Source organism: Staurois parvus, unplaced genomic scaffold (assembly GCF_062004578.1).
Source record: "Staurois parvus isolate SC_StPar_1 unplaced genomic scaffold, SC_StPar_1.0 ptg000984l, whole genome shotgun sequence".
Lineage (NCBI taxonomy): Eukaryota > Metazoa > Chordata > Amphibia > Anura > Ranidae > Staurois > Staurois parvus.
In genome coordinates, this window is record NW_028318780.1 from 110,052 (window position 1) to 131,581 (window position 21,530).

Genomic DNA, 21,530 nt, shown 5'->3' on the forward strand with positions numbered 1-21,530 from the left:
GCGGGACTGTCCGTCCCCTGACAGAAGAAGCATTTCTGAGTCATCGGTAGCTGGAGCGCAAATAGCAGCTACACTGACCTCCTGTCGTTCGATGAACGGTTTCAGCATATTCACATGGAAGGTTTGCCAGATCCTTCCATCCGAACAGCGAGCTACAATGTACTTGGTATCACAGAGTTGCTCCACCACTTGGTATGGGCCCTGCCAGGCAGCCTGTAATTTGTCATGCCTGACTGGTTTCAAGGCCAACACTTTCTGTACTAAGTGAAAAGTTCAGTCTCGGGCAGACCAGTCGTACCACCGTTTCTGTCGGCTCTGGGCGGCCTCAAGGTTGTCTCGTACTAGGGTCGTCAACCGTTGTAGCAACTCCCTGAGCTCCAGCACATAGGCCACCACCGAGGTCCCCTCCTCAGCCACTGCTCACTCCCAGTGTTCGCGTAAGAGATCACTCACCACAAGGACCACTTTGCAAAACTGGCTGTGGAAGCTGTTTTGAGACTAAAAGGCTCTGGAAATTTGGAAGCAATTCATGTCATTAAGAAGCTGGGAGGAAGTTTAACCGAGTCTTACCTGGATGAAGGTTTCTTGTTGGACAAAAAGATTGGCGTGAACCAACCAAAACACATTGAGAATGCCAAAATACTTATTGCTAATACAGGAATGGATACTGACAAGATACTCCGGCCGTACAGCAGCTCGAAGGGAGAGAACCCAGTAGACTCCTGCGGTACCTCTCGGTAGGCAAACAGGAGGTGGGGAAGATGCCGCTCCCAGTCCTTATGGGACATGGTGAACGTTCGGAGGAGCTGTTTCAGCGTACCGTTAAACCGTTCGCAGAGCCCATTGGTTTGGGGGTGGTAGGGAGAGCTGTACAGCGGTCTGATCCCACACAACGTCCAAAGTTGTTCGGTAAGCTGCGTGCCTTGGTCGGTCAGGATCTCCAGAGGAAATCCTACCCGAGTAAAGATCTGCAGCAGGGCTTGAGCAACTGTTTCTGCCTGCACATCTCTCAGCGCTACGGCCTCCGGGTACCGGGTGGCGTAGTTGACAATGGTCAAGATATACTTCTTGCCTGTGGGACTAGGCTGTTTCAGGGGCCCCACTAGGTCCACGGCAATACGACTGAAAGGTTCCCTGACTATGGATAGGGGCCTCAGAGTGGCCCTGGGCCTGTCTCCCTGCCTTCTGGCAGACCTCACAAGACCTACAGTAGTCCCAAACATCCCCCGATACTCCTGGCTAGAAGAAACTCTGGGTTAAGCAATGCAGGGTCCGTCACTTGCCCAAATGCCCAGCAAGGGGAATATCATGCGCAATCTGGAGGAGGTCACGCCGATACTTCCTTGGTACTACCAGCTGCCGGTGAGGTATTTGGGCAGCTCACACCTCTGCTCCCCCGTGGACCCTGTACAACTTGCCCTGCTCCCACTCATACCTCACATTTCCCAATCACTTCCAGCCCTCCGTCTATAGGGGTCTAAGGTCCGGGCACTGGCTGTTTCTTTAGCAAAATCAGCGGGGGAATCCCAGGTCAGGGCAGGGACAAGCTCAGCAGGGGGTGGGTATTCGACTCTTACCAGAACCTCGCCAGGTGGAGCGGCAGCATGCTCTCTAGCTTGGTGGCGAGTGCTGACTGGATGAGCTTCAGCAGGGGTCTCTGTGCCAAAAGTGGAGACCAGGACTCCCAGATGATTTCCAAGGAGAACCTCAGCTGGCAAGTTCTGCATTACTCCAATTTCAACGTCCCTGGCCCCGGCCCCCCAATTCAGATGAACCCTTGCGGTAGGAATCCTGTAGACATGGCCTCCCACTACCTGTACAGCCACAGACTGCCCGATCTTGGCCCAGTCTGGTACTAGTTGGGGTTGGACTAGGGCGAGTGTGGCCCCAGTGTCCCGTAATCCTTGGCCCCGATGGCAATTAACATGGGCAACCTGTTGGTGATGTCGGTGATTGTCCGGGATGGCAGCCTGGAGAGGGTTAGCCAATGCAGGTATTAGAGCTCAAAGGCAATCCTTCCCCAAACCACGAGTTGGAACTTTGTGTAGGGTGAAAATGAATTACTCTTTATTAAACACAGCTCAGTATATACAGCTTCAACCCCACCAGATAGCCTGGCACCAGGTTTTCCCCACTCACAACAAACCCTACAACCAACAATACAGTAAGAACTCTATAGTAGTGAAATACTACAAGTTCAAATTACCCTAAACAAACAGTGTAGAATGTCTGTGAAACATATACAGCTTTACAAAGGGGAGAAAACTGAAACAGGGCAAAATGTTATCACAAAGGGACGGTTTGTCACAATCACCCTGCATCTATTTCTAATTCAATACCTGAATCAGCGCTCCCAGCAGTCCAGGATATATCTGAATTCCCTCAGCAGAATAACAAAATACTACAGGAAACAATCTCAAAGGCTCAGCTGGATAAGTTCTTTGACAGGAAAAGGAAAGGAGAACTGGTCCTGGAATCGGGACAAGAGGTATGGCTGTCAACAGCCAATCTAAGATTAACCTGTCCTTCAGAGAAGTTAGGCCCAAAATTCATGGGTCCTTTTCCCATAAAGAGGAGAATCAATGACGTAGCATATGAGCTCATATTACCAGGTTCCCTAAAGATTCATCCTGTATTCCATGTGTCACTACTCAAGACTGTGCTCTCTAATCCCTTCCCAGGTCGGGAATTGGGGCCACCTGAACCAGTAATAGTCAATGGCGAAGAAGAATATGAAGTTGAAACCATTGTTAACTGCAGGAAGAGGAGAAACCAACTCCAATATCTGAATAAATGGAAGATAATTCTTGGGAGCCAGAGTCTAACATCCATGCCAAAGAGTTAATCAAAGCATTTAAACGCAGGCATCCAGGGAAGATGGCCCAGTTGGGCATCCAGAGGCTGCCCTGAGGGAGGGGGCATTGTCAGGGATCCTGTCGCCGTGCAGCAGTGCAATGGTGACGGATCCCCTCGAGTCACGGCGGTGCGAGTGCGCAGGTGCGGGAGCGTGCGGCCGCGCATGCACAGTAGCGCGGAAAACTCGCACATGCGCAGTAAGTGCACACGTCATGTCAGGCGGGCTTATTTAAACCTGCTTAGCAGTAAAATCACTGCCTTCTGGTCTACAACGTTCCTGCATACTGTATATTCCTAATACCTGTATTCTGCATTACCTGACTAGAAAGAACTCCGCCTGCACTGATCCCAGCTATCCCTGACCATTCGCTTGCCTGCTCCTTTTGTACTTTATCTGCCCGCTTGATACTGACCCGGCTTGTTTGACTCTGCTATATTATGCTGCCTGCACCTGACCTACATCTTGTCAGCTGCCATTCTCACCTGCCGCTGCACCCATGGCTCTGCATCCGGATCACCACCATACCTGTCAGCAACCGCATCCACGCACCGGTGCTCGGTCCCAAGTCCGCATCCCACAAGGCAGGTGAGTCCCACCACCACTGGCAAGTCCATTCCTGACAGTACTCCCCCTCCCTCAAGGAGCGGCCTCAGGATGCTCCAAACAGTCTGTAATGGCCCAAATGTTCCACCGCCTGTGTTCGGCAACTGGCTGGACATCCCACTGCCGGAATCAAGCGATTGGCTGGGTCTCCTGCTGATAGGCCTATCTTTTTGTAGGAGACTGCAGGAAGGCAGATTGGTGGACACAGGATTTCCAGAAGCAGGCTGGGCAGCAGGCAGAGGCACGTCAGGCTGGGCAGCAGGCAGAGGCACGTCAGGCTGGGCAGCAGGCAGAGGCACGTCAGGCTGGGCAGCAGGCAGAGGCACGTCAGGCTGGGCAGCAGGCAGAGGCACGTCAGGCTGGGCAGCAGGCAGAGGCACGTCAGGCTGGGCAGCAGGCAGAGGCACGTCAGGCTGGGCAGCAGGCAGAGGCACGTCAGGCTGGGCAGCAGGCAGAGGCACGCCACGCGGGACAGCAGGCAGAGGCACGCCACGCGGGACAGCAGGCAGAGGCACGCCACGCGGGACAGCAGGCAGAGGCACGCCACGCGGGACAGCAGGCAGAGGCACGCCACGCGGGACAGCAGGCAGAGGCACGCCACGCGGGACAGCAGGCAGAGGCACGCCAGGCGGGACAGCAGGCAGAGGCACGCCAGGCGGGACAGCAGGCAGAGGCACGTCAGGCTGGGCAGCAGGCAGAGGCACGTCAGGCTGGGCAGCAGGCAGAGGCACGTCAGGCTGGGCAGCAGGCAAGGCAGCAGGCACCGGGCCATCGGGCGGAGCACCGGGCCATCGGGCGGAGCAGCGGGCACCGGACCATCGGGTGGTGCAGCGGGCACCGGACCATCAGGCGGAGCAGCAGGCAAGGCAGCGGGCACCGGGCCATCAGGCAGAGCAGCAGGCAAGGCAGCGGGCACCGGGCCATCAGGCGGAGCAGCGGGCACCGGGCCATCAGGTGGAGCAGCAGGCGGAGCAGCGGGTACCGGGCCATCAGGCGGAGCAGCGGGCACCGGGCCATCAGGCGGAGCAGCAGGCAAGGCAGCGGGCACCGGGCCATCAGGCGAAGCAGCGGGCACCGGGCCATCAGGCGGAGCTGCAGGCAAGGCAGCGGGTACCGGGCCATCAGGCGGAGCAGCGGGAACCGGGCCATCAGGTGGAGCAGCAGGCAAGGCAGGGGGCACCGGGCCATCAGGTGGAGCAGCAGGCAAGGCAGCAGGCACCGGGCCATCAGGCGGAGCAGCAGGCACCGGGCCATCAGGCGGAGCAGCGGGCACCGGGTCATCAGGCATCGGGTCATCTGGCTCGACAGTGGGCACCGGGTCATCAGGCATTGGATCGTCTGGCTCGACAGCAGGCACCAAGTCATCTGGCATAATAGGACCATCAGGCTGGGTAGACACATCAAGCTGGGTAGGGTACACTGGGTCATCAGGCATCAGGGTATCAGGCTAAACCACGGAAGGTGGGTTCTCAGACAGCAGGCTGACCGGTTTGGATACTGGCAGGATGGTATTGGTTGGAAAGAATTTTCGCTTTTTCCTGGTTTTAGTTACTGGAGCGCAGGTTTGTAAGTGGATAGAGCAGCTGTAGGCAGAGAAGAGCTGAGGGATGGAACAAAAGGAGGGAGCAGTTGCTACAGAGGACTTCTTTACAGGGTTAAAGATAGGATAGGTGCAGTGAGTGGGAGCAGGGGATTGATATGTGGTAGTTTAGCAGAGTATACTGGGCTGTCACTGGGGGTGCTGTCGGGGATGCAGGAAGAGTGGCTTGAGCAGAGGAATGACGTTGCAAGCTGACTGAGGCTGGGTGCAACAAGTCTGACCATGTCTGCAGTATGGGTTGAACAAAGCTCAGCTTACACAAAGCCTGTCTGGTCAAAGACTACACTGCGTTTATACAATCTCTTAGCACCTGTTGTGAACATGCAGAATAACGCTCCAAGAAGTAATCCACATCATCCTCCAATAACCACACCAGGGACTCTACCTGGTCGGCACTAAATGGCGGCAAAAATTCATCCTTGCATTTTGGGGTACCAGATGAAGCCAACTCTACACAAACGTGAATCAATGGTTGCACCTCAGAGAACTCTGTGCCCTGATCTACTAGGCAATGAGCAATCCTTATGCTTTCTAGTAGTTGATCCCGGGTATACTCCTTCAGAGTCTGATAAGCATAATCTCTGTCATCAAAGACTAGCAGAGACAAATACACCACCTCATCAAGATGCATCCTTCCCAGCAACAATAAGCCTAGATGGGTTCCCTGTGCAGCCACTTCTGGTCAGGAATGGCCTTGGTGTTCTGTTAGGGATCCGGGTATGACCAGAAATGTGTGGACTGACACAGGGAAACACAGGCTCCAGGTATAGTATAAACAATACAATTTATTAAAGACTAAACAATACATAAACACAGTGCAACCAAACCTCCAACAGATAACAATAAGAACAATACTAAACATAGTCGGGCAGGCCGGGTCGGTAGCAAACGGGCAGGCAAGGTACAAGGAGCAGGCGGAAGCGTAGTCAGGAATAGCCGAGGTCAGGACAGGCAGAGTTCATGCAGAGTCAGGATTAAAGCAGAATCAGGATCAGACAGGATGCAGGTACAGGGGCTCATGGGAAACATACACCAAGTCCGCAAACGTGCAGATAATGAAAAAACCCGTAAGTGAATCACAAAAAAAGTGCAGGTGTAAAACACCACACGAAAAAGTGCACTTAGGGGTGTGCTTTGTCCTTCCCCTGGAGGGGAACTTCAGGGCAGGCCCGAGGACCCACACCCTCCATCCTGTGAGAAAACACACACATAAGTAAGAAAAGTGACAAAACGTGGGAAGTGAAATAAATTAAATAAATAGAAAATAAAAAAATGGTCGTGCCAGATAGTGCACAGACCAGGCCCTGAGGCCTGTAGCAAAAATTGCCCTTAACTTAGCCAGAAGGCCTGGTCCTAAGGGCGCTGTGCAGGAAAAGTGGTAAATACAGTGACCATGTGCCATTTTCACACTGTGAGGTCCCACACCCAGGTGTTACTAAGGGCACCCCTGAAGCGACTACTCAGGGGGCACTGGTTTGCGGACTTTCTGCCTTCCCGGCTCCTGGCCAGACAAGGTAGATCCGCTCGAATCAGGAGGAACTGGGTCCTTCCAGTCTTCCCGGGAGAATTACTCACGGGCCCCACCTACTACTCGTGGGCGCCACTCTTTCTGTTCCTGCCAGTACTAGCCGTCCAGACCCCCATCATTCCAGCAGGGGTACTATACAACCAGCCATCCCCACAAAGCTAGAATGGCCGTGGAGCACCCCCACTTGACACTGATAAGAACAGATACTACACTTGATCTTAGCCAAAAGGAAACATACACCAAGGCCCTGATCACAGGCCTGGCCATTCCTTAAATACACCTGCTGTAATCAGCCTCAGGTGATGGCTCATTGCAGGAGTGAGCCTCTGGTTGCTGAGAGCACCCGCTGGCCAGCCCTGGTACTGCAGCCCACAAGGCAGGTGAGTCCCACCACCACTGGCAAGTCCATTCCTGACACTGCTGCACCTACGTTCCTGCACCCACACCTGGCTTGTGTCCGGATCTCCTGAGTCCCCAGCTACCCACCGACAGCTTCAAAATCTACACGGCACTCCTGCCACTCCTGGCTCTGCGCCTCTGTTCCCACTTTCAGGGGCTCCGAGCGGGAGTTGTAAGAGGACGCCCTCTCTCCACATCAGGCTCCCCAACCAGGTATGTGACACCCCCTTTAACCATTAGCCGCCCGGCCAATGGCCGTTTGGCGGCTTCAAAACTGTCTCTGCACTCCGGGTGCACGCCATTTGGCATGCTCCCACACATGCGCAGTTTGCGCTAATGCAGAGCGGCGCAGCAGTGCGATCTGTCACCGGCCGTGTACCTCGGACATGGCCGATGACAGATCCGAGTACCGGCTCCCGTTGCTGGTACCATGTGACCTGCTGTGACCAATCACAGCAGGTCACATGACAGTTGTATACAATGGATGGCTTCATTCATGATGCCATCCATTGTATACTAGTGTCTAGCTGTGAATAGTCACAGCGATCACATGCACATGTCATGTGATTAGCTGTGACCAAATCACAGCTAAGCACAAAAAAAAAACAAAAAAAAAAACTGAATGAATCGATTTCATTCAGGTAAATGCTTGCTTATAGCAAAGTAATTCTTTGCTATAAGCAAATTGTGTAAAAAAAAAAAAAATACTGATCACTTCCCCAAAGTAGTACAATGTTACTATGGTAACATTGTACTACTTTGGTCATAGTAAAATATGAAAAAAAATCTTAAAAAAAATAAAAAAAAAGTAATACAAAATTAAATATAATAAAAAAAAAATATATATATATATATATATAGATTTTTTTCATACTGTCACCAGTCAGTGTCCCTGTTCACCGCCATGCCAGTTATATGATGACGCTGTACTGCACTGGTGACAGTATGTAAAAAAAAAAATAGTGAAAATAATTTTTTTTATTTTTTCATTTTCCGAACAATTATGACAAAAAAATACAACTTCAAAAAACTCGCCATGCCTCTTATGAAGTACGTCGGACTGTCTACTCTGCAAAAAGGGGTCATTTGGGGATATCTGTACTATTCTGACATTCTTGGACCTCAAGAAATTAGATTGCCTTTGAGTACTTCAGGATTGATCAATATTCAGATCTATACCATAGTTTGTGAACTCTATAACTTTCCTACAAACTAAAAAATACATCCTAATTTGGGTTATTTTCACCAAAGACATGTAGCAGACTACATCTCGGCCTAAATTTATGAAGAACAATTATTTATTTGTAAACTTTTATAACAGAAACAAAGAAAAATGTGGGTTTTTTTCAAAATTTTTGGTCTTTTTTTGTTAATTTAGCAAAAAATAAAAACCCCAGCGGTGATTAAATACCACCAAAAGAAAGCTCTAGTTGTGTGAAGAAAATGATAAAATTTTAGTTTGGGTACAGTGTTGTATGACCGCGCAATTGTCATTCAAAGCGTGAGAGCGCTGAAACCTGAAAAATGGCCTGGGCAGGAAGGTGTAAAATTGCACGGTATTGAAACGGTTAACAAGGGGGCCCCCAGATCCCGCCCCCCCATGTGAATGAGTATGGGGGTACACGGTCCCTCACTCATTCACAAAAAACAAAAAGTGTAGTGCGAAAAAAGACAGGACACGCTCGTCACCCCCCCCCCCCCCCCTTTCCTGACCTGCCGGGCTGTATGCTCAGATAAGGGTCTGGTATAGATTTTGAGATTTTTTTTAAATGTTTAAAACGAGGTATGCCTGTACTAATAAAACCTTCAGGACACTGGGACCTGTCCCTCCATATAAGTCATACTCCCATATTGCCTCTCACCCTTCTACTTCTGCTAATATCTGGAGACATTTCCCCAAATCCTGGGCCACCATCTTTTTCCTTTGATCAACAAACCCAGCACTCCCTATCCTCCAACAGCAGCCACAATCCACACAACTTAGTTACTATACCTCTTCTTCCTAGAACCAGCCTCCCCTTTTCCTGTGCCCTCTGGAATGCCCGCTCTGTGTTACAAACTCACCTGTCCTTGACCTTTTTATCACAAACTCCTTTAACTTGCTTGCAATTACGGAAACCTGGCTTCATGAATCTGACTTTCCCTCTCCTGCTGCCCTCTCCCGTGGTGGTCTCCTCTGGGCTCACTCTTCCAGGCCTAGTGGATGGAAAGGAGTTGGAATCCTCATCCCCTCAAAACACTTTTCAGGTCCTTCATTCACCTCCCTCTCCTCATTTGAAGTTCACTGTATTCGTCTATTCTCTCCAGTTTCCTTAAGAATTGCTGTGATCTATCAGCCTCCTGGACCGGTATCAAGATTTCTTGTTGACTTCTCTCCTGGCTGCCCTTCTTTCTCTCTTCTGAAATTCCCACAATCATTCTTGGTGACTTCAACTTCCCTGGTAATCTTAGGCTCTGAAGTTTGGAGATACCGTAGTAGGAGTGCTAACTACGTCTTTTGACTTAAAACAATGGACACATGCTTCTACTCACTCTAATGATAACTGCCTCTACCTTGTATTCTCCTACCCATCACTTCTTGCAACCTCACCAACTTTCCTTTTCCTCTCTCTGATCACTCTTATTAGCTTCTACCTCTGCTTGGCTTCCTCTTCCTTGTCTTCCAACTACCAAACAGTTACCCGTAGAAAACTTCGCTATCTTAACCCTTCTCTTCTTTTTTCGGCAACAAATTGTCTCTATGACAAAATCTCAGCCCTGTCCTGCCCCAACCTGGCCATTTCTGTATATAACAGTTCATTGTCATCCACTGTGGACACATTGGTCCCCCTCACTACACACAGAATTAGGCCCTGACCTGGCAAAGAGACAATACCAGATGCCTCAAAAAACATAGCCGTGCCAAAGCACAGCTAAGCACAATAAAAAAAAAAAAAAAAACCCTAAATGAATCGATGTCATTCAGGTAAATGCTTGCTTAAGTAATTCTTTGCTATAAGCAAATTGTGTAAAAAAAATAAATAAATACTGATCACTTCCCCAAAGTAGTACAATGTTACTATGGTAACATTTTACTACGTTGGACATAGTGAAATATAAAAAAATAAATAAATAAATAATTTTTTTCATTTTTTCATTTTCCCAAAAATTATGACAAAAAAAATACAACTTCAAATAACTCGCTATGCCTCTTATGAAGTACGTCGGACTGTCTACTTTGCAAAAAGGGGTCATATCTGTACTGTTCTGACATTCTTGGACCTCAAGAAATTAGATTGGCTGTCAGTACTTCAGGAATGATCAATATTCATATACCATAGTTTGTGAACTCTAACTTTCCTACAAACTAAAAAATACATCCTAATTTGGGTTATTTTCACCAAAGACATATAGTAGAATACATCTTGGCCTAAATTTATGAAGAACAATTATTTATTTGCAAACTTTTATAACAGAAACAAAGAAAAACGTGTTTTGTTTTTTTCAAAATTTTCGGTCTTTTTTTGTTAATTTAGTAAAAAATAAAAACCCCGGCGGAGAATAAATACCACCAAAAGAAAGCTCTAGTTGTGTGAAGAAAATGATACAATTTTAGTTTGGGTACAGTGTTGTATGACCGTGCAATTGTCATTCAAAGTGTGAGAGCGCTGAAACCTGAAAAATGGCCTGGGCAGGAAGGGGTAAAAGTGCCCGGTATTGAAATGGTTAACCAATGATACCACCAAGCTCCTAATTCACTCCCTGGTTATCTCTCACCTGGAATACTGCAACTCCCTCCTCATTGGCTTACCTTTACATAGGATATCCTTATATAGGATACCCTTCCAGTCCATCATGAATACTGCTGCCAGGCTCATCCACCTTACCAACCGTTCAGTGCCAATCCCTCCACTGGCTTCCACTTGCCCAACTAATAAAATTCAAAATACTAACAACTTACAAAGCCATCCAAAACTCTGCCCCCAGCTACATCACTAACCTGGTCTCAAAATATCAACCAAACAGCTCTCTTCGATCCTCCCAAGACCTTCTGCTCTCTAGTTCCTGTGTCACTTCCTCCCATGCTCACCTCTAGGACTTCTTCCGAGCTTCTCCCATCCTATAGAACTCCCTACCCCAATCTGTCCAGCTATCTCCTAATCTATCCACCTTTAGACAATCCCTGAAATCCTCTCTCTTTAAAGAACCCTATCCTGCTTCTAACTAGTCCCGCATAGCTATTTACCTTTTGTATCACTCAACCCTTCCTCCTAGATTGTAAGCTCTAATGAGCAGGGCCCTTTGTTTCCTCTTGTACCAAATTTTATTGTAACTGTAATGTCTACCTTCATTTTTTAAAGCACTGTGTAAACTTTTGCCACTATATAAATCCTGTAAATTAAAGGAAAAAAAAAAATGTATATGGGTACAGTGTTTGAGTAAATGTCACTCAAACTGTGATAGTGCTGAAAGCTGAAAATTGGCCTGGACTGAAGGAAGAATGTGTCTGGAGCTGAAGTGGTTAAATAACTAAGGGGTGGGGCATGCTGGGTCCATTATGTCACAAGGGGGCGGGCATAGTGATTGACGATGGATCTACACCAGAGTACTTTTTTTTTTTTTTTTAATAGAAGGACTGGTCAAAGGCTGCATATTGTCTTTTTTTTTACACTACACTTTTTTTGTGAATGAGTTGCGATACCATGTACCCCATACTCCTTCACATGGGGAGGGGTAGGATTTGGAAGCCCCGTTGTTAAAGCCAGGGGAAGAGGCCCTTGTCCCCATCAAGCCCCCTGCCACAAAGCACCCTCAATGTTGAGAGCATGTGGCCTGGTATGGTTTGGGGGGAAAGGGTGCCCTCTTGTCCCCCCCTTTCTTGACCTGCCGGGCTGCCCCACACCTTTTTTTTAATTTTGGAGTAGGGGTTCCTCTTAAGATCCATACCAGTCCCTGGCTCAATTTTTAATTGCCGGAACTTTTTTTTTTTACATTCAGCTGTCAGCAGGGAACTCCATTGACAACTGATACATTAACGCATGTTTTCACTACTAAAATACTGCATGACTTAACACATGCTGTATTTTAGTAAATGCCAACTATTTGTTGAAAAATTCTGTGCAGTATCTTACCCCATATTTGGATGCGGTAAGATACCACTTAGCAAATTGTCCCTATCGTGTGATAAAATAACTAAACATATGTCTTCGTGTTAATCAGCCCCAGAGAAAAAACTCCCATGGCGATGTCTCTTACATTGTCTTGCCATCCAGAGTGATCAGATAAATGAATGATCACACAGTAGCCTAAAGAGAAATTCCAAGATACCAGTCTGACACAGAGTTAAACACAGGTTATGTTAATGAAATACATACTTGTCATTTCTCATGGAGTCCATTTTAATTTATAGGAACGTAGAAGTCCATGAGCCGGTCAGTAACCCAAAAAACTGATGTGTCTGAGATGTCCACAGCAGGGACCGTGTGGAGGATCCAGGGATACTCCTGATGGCCAGTCTACAAGGACAACCCGTGGAGAATACCAGGACGAAAGGTGATCAGAGTGGTCCATTCCCCATCGCCAAAGAAGGAACTATATACAGTTGTGTTCAAAATAATAGCAGTGTGTTGAAAAAAGTGAATAAAGCTCAAAATCCTTCTAATAGCTTTTTATTTCCATACACACAAATGCATTGGAAACACTACACATTCTATTCCAAATCAAAACATGAAGAAAAACATCAAATTTGTGTTGTTCCTCTAATATTCACATTTCTTCAATTTTTTTAGACTGTTCAAAAAAATAGCAGTGTTTGTATTCTTCTTTACAAACTCAAACATTCACTATATAAACTGAAAAATGTTTGAAGATTTTGCTTTCCTTTGAATCACTTAATATTTAGTTGTATAACCACAGTTTCTGAGAACTGCTGTACATCTGTGTTGCATGGAGTCAACCAACTTCTGGCACCTGTGAACGGGTATTCCAGCCCAGGATGATTGGACTATGCGCAATCATGCTTCACTGTCTTCACAGTGTACTGTGGCTTGAATTCAGTGTTTGGGGGTCGTCTGACAAACTGTCTCCAGCCACTAGACCCAAAAAGAACAATCTTACTTTCATCAGTCCACAAAATGTTGCGTCATTTCTCTTTAGGCCAGTCAATGTGCTCATTGGCAAATTGTAACCTCTTCAGCATGTCTTTTTCACAGTGGGACTTTGTGGTGGCTTCTTGCAGATAGCTTGGCTTCACTTAGGCGTCTTCTAATTGTAACAGTACTCACAGGTAACTTTAGACCTTCTTTGATCTCCCTGGAGCTGATTGTTGGCTGAGTCCTTGCCATTTTGCCTATTCTTCTATCCATTCGAATGGTAGTTTTTCGCTTTCTTCCACGTCTTTCAGGTTTTGGTTGCCATTTGCGATCATTTTAGCTGAGCAGCCTATCATTTTCTGCACTTCTTTATATGTTTTCCCCTCTCCAATCAACTTTTTAATCAAGGTACGCTGTTCTTCTGAACAATGTCTGGAACGACCCATTTTCCTCAGAATTTCAGAGAGAAATTCACTGTAACCAGCATGTACAACATTTGCTGCCTTCCTTCCTTAAATAAAGGCAATAATTGCCACCTGTTTTTCAAAGAATGAATGACCTCACTAATAGAACTCCACACTGCTATTATTTTGAACATGCCCCTTTCAATTAGTGATTCAATTACACAGAATCAGCAGCATGCATGTCATGACTGTTGGGTCTGTTGGATTTCTATTACTCTACTACACCTGCTAGTAAATTATTTGCCATGTAGAAATATCATTTCTACCAAAAACAGTGATTGATCAGGTTAGTGATGTCTGACTGCTATTATTTTGAACACAACTGTATATTATTATTATGCAGTATTTATATAGCACCAAAGGGTATGCTGAGCACTGTACAGTAGCAATGGGGACATAACATGAGACAAGACAGTAACAATACACTACACAAGGGGTTCGAGGGCCCTGCTCTTTCGAGCTCACAATCTAGGAGGGAGGGGAAGGTGGCACAGGAGGAGATGGCTGTGGGGGATGGAGTGGTGGGTGGAGTGGAAGAGGTTAGTTGTTAGGTGAGGTCGGGTGTTAGGTGAGGTTGGGGCAGGCTTCCCTGAAGAGGAGGGTTTTCAGGGTGCGCCTGAAGGTGAGGAGGGTAGGTGACAGTCTGATGGATTGGGGTAGGGAGTTCCAGAGGATGGGGAAAGTCCTGGAGAAGTCCTGCAATCAGGCGTGGGAGGAGGAGACCAGGGAGCTAGAGAGCAGGAGGTCCTGTGAGGAGCGGAGGGCACGGGTAGGGTAGTATCTGGGTATCAGGTCAGTTATGTAGTTCGGGGCGGCATTGTGAATGGCCTTGTAGGTCAGGGTTAGCAGCTTGAACTTGATGCGTTGGGCAATCGGGAGCCAATGAAGGGATTGGCAGAGGGGGGAGGCAGATGTGGAGCGCTTGATGAGGTGGATGAGTCTGGCCGCTGAGTTTAGGATTGACTGGAGTGGGGATAGCATTCGTTTGGGTGGGACAGTGAGAAGGGGGTTGCAATAGTCCAGGCGTGAGATGATGAGGGAGTGTACGAGTTGTTTGGTGGTGTCTGGGGTGAGGAATGTGCGTATCTTGGAGATGTTGTGGAGGTGGAGCCTGCAAGATCTAGATAGCAGTTGGATGTGGGGTAGGAAGGAGAGGTGGGAGTCCAGGGTGACACCCAGGACTTTGGCGTGTGGGGTGGGAGAGATGGTGGCGTTGTTAGTAGTGATGGAGAGGATGGGGGGGCACGGGGTGGGGGGAAGACCAGGAGCTCGGTTTTGGATAGGTTAAGTTTGAGGATATATATATATATATATATATATATATATATATATATATATATATATATATATATATACACACACACACACACATCAGCTCTAACCCATTATTTTCCCAGAGGAACAACAAAAAACCCTCAGGTGTCCAAACATCAAAGACCGAGGACTGGGACACCAAGAGCCTACAGAGCGCCCTGGAACCATATTGGAACCTTGTTGGATCTACAGTCAGGTCCATAAATATTGGGACATCGTCACAATTCTAACATTTTTGGCTCTATACACCACCACAATGGATTTGAAATGAAATGAACAAGATGTGCTTTAACTGCAGACTGTCAGCTTTAATTTGAGGGTATTTATATCCAAATCAGGTGAACGGTGTAGGAATTACAACAGTTTGCATATGTGCCTCCCACTTGTTAAGGGACCAAAAGTAATGGGACAATTGGCTTCTCAGCTGTTCCATGGCCAGGGGTGTGTTATTCCCTCATTATCCCAATTACAATGAGCAGATAAAAGGTCCAGAGTTCATTTCAAGTGTGCTATTTGCATTTGGAATCTGTTGCCGTCAACTCTCAAGATGAGATCCAAAGAGCTGTCACTATCAGTGAAGCCATCATTAGGCTGAAAAAACAAAACAAACCCATCAGAGAGATAGCAAAAACATTAGGCATGGCCAAAACAACTGTTTGGAACATTCTTAAAAAGAAGGAACGCACCGGTGAGCTCAGCAACACCCAAAGACCCGGAAGACCACGGAAAACAACTGTGGTGGATGACCGAAGAATTCTTTCCCTGTTGAAGAAAACACCCTTCACAACAGTTGGCCAGATCAAGAACACTCTCCAGGAGGTAGGTGTATGTGTGTCAAAGTCAACAATCAAGAGAAGACTTCACCAGAGTGAATACAGAGGGTTCACCACAAGATGTAAACCATTGGTGAGCCTCAAAAACAGGAAGGCCAGATTAGAGTTTGCCAAACGACATCTAAAAAAGCCTTCACAGTTCTGGAACAACATCTAATGGACAGATGAGACCGAGATCAACTTGTACCAGAGTAATGGGAAGAGAAGAGTATGGAGAAGGAAAGGAACTGCTCATGATCCTAAGCATACCACCTCATCAGTGAAGCATGGTGGTGGTAGTGTCAAGGCGTGGGCATGTATGGCTGCCAATGGAACTGGTTCTCTTGTATTTATTGATGATGTGACTACTGACAAAAGCAGCAGGATGAATTCTGAAGTGTTTCGGGCAATATTATCTGCTCATATTCAGCTAAATGCTTCAGAACTCATTGGACGCTTCACAGTGCAGATGGACAATGACCCAAAGCAGACTGCAAAAGCAACCAAAGAGTTTTTTAAGGGAAAGAAGTGGAATGTTATGCAATGGCCAAGTCCATCACCTGACCTGAATCCGATTGAGCATTTCACTTGCTGAAGACAAAACTGAAGGGAAAATGCCCCAAGAACAAGCAGGAATTGAAGACAGTTGCAGTAGAGGCCTGGCAGAGCATCACCAGGGATGAAACCCAGCGTCTGGTGATGTCTATGCGTTCCACACTTCAGGCTGTCATTGACTGCAAAGGATTTGCAACCAAGTATTAAAAAGTGAAAGTTTGATTTATGATTATTATTCTGTCCCATTACTTTTGGTCCCTTAACAAGTGGGAGGCACATATGCAAACTGTTGTAATTCCTACACCGTTCACCTTATTTGGATGTAAATACCCTCAAATTAAAGCTGACAGTCTGCAGTTAAAGCACATCTTGTTCGTTTCATTTCAAATCCATTGTGGTGATGTATAGAGCCAAAAATGTTAGAATTGTGTCGATGTCCCAATATTTATGGACCTGACTGTATCTACAAAGAAGAACTTACAAAGCCCTTTTTAAATTGAAGTTCTACTTCTGAAATTCCAGCCCACTGGGCTGAATGAAAAAAAAATAATTATAGTGTGTACCCTGCATTAGGTCCAGGTGACATAAAGGTTATTTTCCTAAAGGCAAAGGCTGTTCACTTTGGAAGTTGCACTGTGCAAGTGAATCTTCCCCAGAGCTTAGTGAATGTAATAAAAGTTCACTTTGCAAAGAACATGAATCACAAACAGCATTTTTGCTTGCATATTTGCTTTTGCTTTTGATGACGGACATCATCAAAGCTTCTCCTCATTCACTAGACTGTGGGGGAAAACTCCCTTGCACAGTGCACCTTTCCATGTAAAGTGAACAGATGTTGTCTTTAGTAAATCAACCCTTACGTCACCTGGAACTACTAGTACACACTTTTTTTTTCACTCAACTTAGTGGGCTGATTGAAAAAAAATCATATAGATTGCCATACTAACACAAGTGATGTTAGTGCAGCGATCTCCTCTACTGAGCTATTGTATTCTGATAGGGGGGCTGCCCCCCCCCCCAAAACACACTGATCAGTGTGCACAGCTGTTGGCTACGAGTGCTGATCGGGTGCTGGTTTTCCAGCAGGTCCATTCAACAGAAGGTTGTGAGACCGGCTTTTGTCAGACAGGGAGCTGTACGCATGGGCCAAAAGTCGTCCGGTTCCTGCCAAACCTCTTTTCAGCTCGTGGGAACCAAGCTTAAAAGCAGGTTGGGTTGTAAGTTCTCATCGTACCTGCTAAACCATTTATTTTATAATCTAAGCTTTTGCAAAGCTAAAATTGTAAGAATTAAAAAAAAAGGTATTCTGTTTTGCAAATATAGCGAGCACCTTTTTTGATAGATGCTTAGATACTGCAGTGAATCACCCACACACTGTATTCCATAGTAGCAGTGCTAATTTCCCCATTTCTGTAAAATTGCCTATTCAGTTATCTGTATTTAAAATGCTGTATAAAGTAGCAGTCTTCCAGCTTTATAATAATTTTTTTGCAACCCAAGTAATTTTATGATTAGCATGCTTAATATTATTGCAAAAAAATGGCAGACACCATAAGAAGTTACTGTACACTATTATAGTACAGCTGTGTTGTCTGAGAAAAAGCCTTTTTCACTGATAGTCTTTTTTCCTCTGGATTACATACAAACAGAAATGAAAACATCAGAAAAAGCATTGAGTTGCCAAGGATGCTTGAGATCAAGAAGCACAGTTTTTGTTATATATACTGTACCTCCACAATATGTTGCAAATTGAATATGTAATAGAGGCAGCTTTTGGAATGTGAATGTTTACATTCAAACTTCAGTGCTCCAGTTTTAGTAAATTCCCCCCAATTCCTGCAGACATTGATGCTGAAGCACCAAATGGCACTAAACAGGCCATACCTCCTGCTCTGAAAGAGCATGGAGCAAATGGTACTGCCATTTGGTGTTGTAAAATGAATCTAATAGATTACATCTTTCACCATTTCAGGTGGTGGCCACCCACCATCTTGAAGCAACATTCAAGCAGCTGTTCTGGGTTTAGCCTTATATGTTTACAGTGACAATAGAAAATACAGCAACTTTTTAAGACTTGGAATCTGTTAATATAAGTCTGTATTTAGATAATTCTTAGGGTTAAATGTACAAAATAACAATAAAGAACAACAAAAATATGTATTTTATTTCCATACAAACAGCAATAGCATTTTACAGCACAGTGCAAAAAACTGTAAATATTAATGGAAGTTGAAATCCTCCTTTTGTTGGGTAAGGATTAAAGGTCTTAGTCCATTTTGGATTCTAGAGCCCCAGTTGTAACTTCTTCTAGTAGAGAATAGGGTATTGCAGGCAGTGGGTCAAATAGTTGTTTCATTGCTCCTTGGGCGATAGAAGTTAGGGAAAAATAACGTTAAGGGTAGAATATAAAAAAAAAATCAGTTGTGATAATTACAGAATGGATTAATGGGGAAAATTAAGGAAGACAAACCTGAACAGAAAAAGAGAACATATGAATCATACTGCAATTTCTAAACAACTATGAAAGAGAAAGATCTACAATATATAAATTTATACAAATGCAGTATTTGTGTTCAAAATTAAATGAATGCATGCCGATGCATGGAACACCTGTGGCATCTGGTGCAGGCAACACATGGCACTCAAGTGACAGAATGCATAAAAGAAGTATGGCCAAAGCTTTTTTTGTCTGTACTTCTCCTCTGGGTCACAGAAGTGCACTTACTTTTGTTCTGCTGGACCCAGAGTCAGCTGAGAGCGTGCTATTGTCTAACATCACAGAGCCACTCTAGAGTCAACTTCCTGAGAGGAGTGAAGCGTAGTAATAGATACAGTGGATATAAAAAGTCTACACATCCCTGTTAAAATGTCAGGTTTCTGTGATGTAAAAAATGAGACAAAGATAAATCATTTCAGAACTTTTTCAACCTTTAATGTGACCTATAAACTGTACAACTCAATTGAAAAACAAACAAATCTTTTAGTGGGGGGAAGCAAACATACAAAATTAAATAATGTGGTTGCATAAGTGTGCACTACCTATACTACTCCAGTATAACTGGGGATGTAGCTGTGTTCAGAATTAAGCAATCACATTCAAAATCATGTTAAATAGGAGTCAGTACACACCTGCCATCATTTAAAGTGCCTCTGATTAACCCCAAATAAAGTTCAGCTGTTCTAGTAGGTCTTTCCTGACATTTTCTTCGTCGCATTATACAGCAAAAGCAATGGTCCGCAGAGAGCTTCCAAAGCATCAGAGGGATCTCTTTGTTAAAAGATATCAGTCAGGAGAAGGGTACAAAAGAATTTCCAAGGCATTAGATATACACAGTTCACAGAACACAGTGAGGACAGTCATCACCAAATGGAGAAGATATGGCGCAACAGTGACATTACCAAGATCTGGATGTCTCTCCAAAATTGATGAAAAGATGATTAGAAAATTGGTCTGGGAGGGTGCAAAGAGGCATACAGCTACAGGAATATCTGGCAAGTAAAGGCTGTGTGGTACATGTGACAACAATCTCCTGTATTCTTCATATGTCTGGGCATGACGGAAGCCTTTTCTTACGAAGAAAAACATCCAAGCCCGGCTAAATTTAGCAAAACCACATCTGAAGTCTCCCAAAAGAATGTGGGAAAATGTGTTATGGTCTGATGAAACCAAGGCTGAACTTTCTGGCCATAATTCCAAAGATATGTTTGGTGCAAAAACAACACTGCACATCACCAAAAGAACACCATACCCACAGTGAAGCATGGTGGTGGCAGAATCATGCTTTCTTCAGCTGGAACTGGCGCTTTAGTCAAGGTAGAGGGAATTATGAACAGTTCCAAATACCAGTCAATATTGGCACAAAACCTTCAGGCTTCTGCTAAAAGAGGAACTTCATCTTTCAGCATGACAACGTCCCAAAGCATATATTCAAATCAACAAAGGAATAGCTTCACCAGAAGAAGATTAAAGTTTTAGCCCAGCCAGAGCCCAGACCTGAATCCAATTGAAAATCTGTGGGGTGATCTGAAGAGGGCTGTGCCCAGGAGATGCCCTCACAATCTGACAGAGTTGGAGTGTTTTTGCAAGGAAGAGTGCGCAAATATTGCCAAGTCAAGATGTGCCATGCTCATACCCAAAAAGATTGTTGAAGCACCTTTTGATTTTATTACAGCACTCAAAGTTTATTTTTACTTTACTTACCCTCCACCTAAAAGATTTCAGTTTGTTCTTCAACTGAAATGTACAGTTTATAGGTTACACTAAAGTCTAAAAAGTTCTGAAATGATTTACCTTTGTCCAATTTTTTTACAGAAACCTGACATTTTAACAGGGGTGTGTAGACTTTTTATATCCACTGTAGATAGCACATCTATCCTTTTGGATCCCAGGATGTCACAACTGTTTGGCACTATGATATAGCATAATATAAGATGTTTACACTATTGGGAGCGTGCAGTTCTTATATATATATATATATATATATACACACACACATACAGGTATATACTGTGTGTGTATACACACACACTGCTCAGCATAAATCAGTACAACCCTTTTGAGAAGTAAGATTTTAATCAATATCTCACTGAACATCTTCCAAAATTTTGCCAAAACTAGGTTTTATACAACATTTGCTTAGATTATTACATGAAAGTAAGGTTAATAATATAAATTAGATAGCAAAATCTTCAGTTTTAATCAAATTAGCGGATGCAAAAATGAATACACTCCACAACAAAAACTACTACATCTAGAATTTTGTATGACCTCCATGATTTGTAAGGACAGCACCAAGTCTTCTAGGCATGAAATGAACAAGCTGGCGACATACTGCAAAGTCTATCTTTTTCCATTCTTCAAGAACGACCTCTTTTTCAGTGGATGGAGATGCTGGATGAAGAGTGATGCTCAACTTGCCTCTTCAGAATTCCCCATAGGTGTGTGATTGGGTTCAGATCAGGAGACATACTTGGCCACTGAATCATTTTCACCCTGTTGTTCTTCAGAAATGCAATAGTGGCTTTAGATTTTGATCATTAGTTTTGGATCATTGTCATGCTGGAAAGGTGCATGACGACCAAGGGCATAGAGTGATGGTAGCATTTTTTCTTTCAATATAGAGTGGTACATCTGTGAATTCATGATACCATCAATGAAATTCAGCTCTCCGACAACAGCAGCACTCATGCAGCTTCACAGAAGGACGCTGCTACCATGTTTCACTGTAGGCACCGTGCATTTTTCTTTATACTCCTCCCCATTGCAATGCCATATAACTATATGGCATTGGTTATATGGCATTGGTTATATATGCCATATAACTATA

At 45.2% G+C, this 21,530-nt stretch overlaps 1 protein-coding gene across 3 annotated transcripts in view; it reads right to left on the minus strand.

Annotated features, from left to right (window-relative positions):
* Positions 1-18,346: 18,346 nt before the first annotated feature.
* Positions 18,347-21,530, minus strand: part of LOC149441443 (cadherin EGF LAG seven-pass G-type receptor 2-like) — a 465,765-nt gene continuing 462,581 nt past the window's right edge. For all 3 annotated transcript variants that reach the window (XM_089657338.1, XM_089657336.1, XM_089657337.1), the window contains exon 36: positions 18,347-18,564. In XM_089657338.1, the coding sequence (XP_089513464.1) occupies positions 18,543-18,564 (22 nt within the window). In that variant the 3' untranslated portion in view covers positions 18,347-18,542. The remainder of the gene's footprint in view (positions 18,565-21,530) is intronic.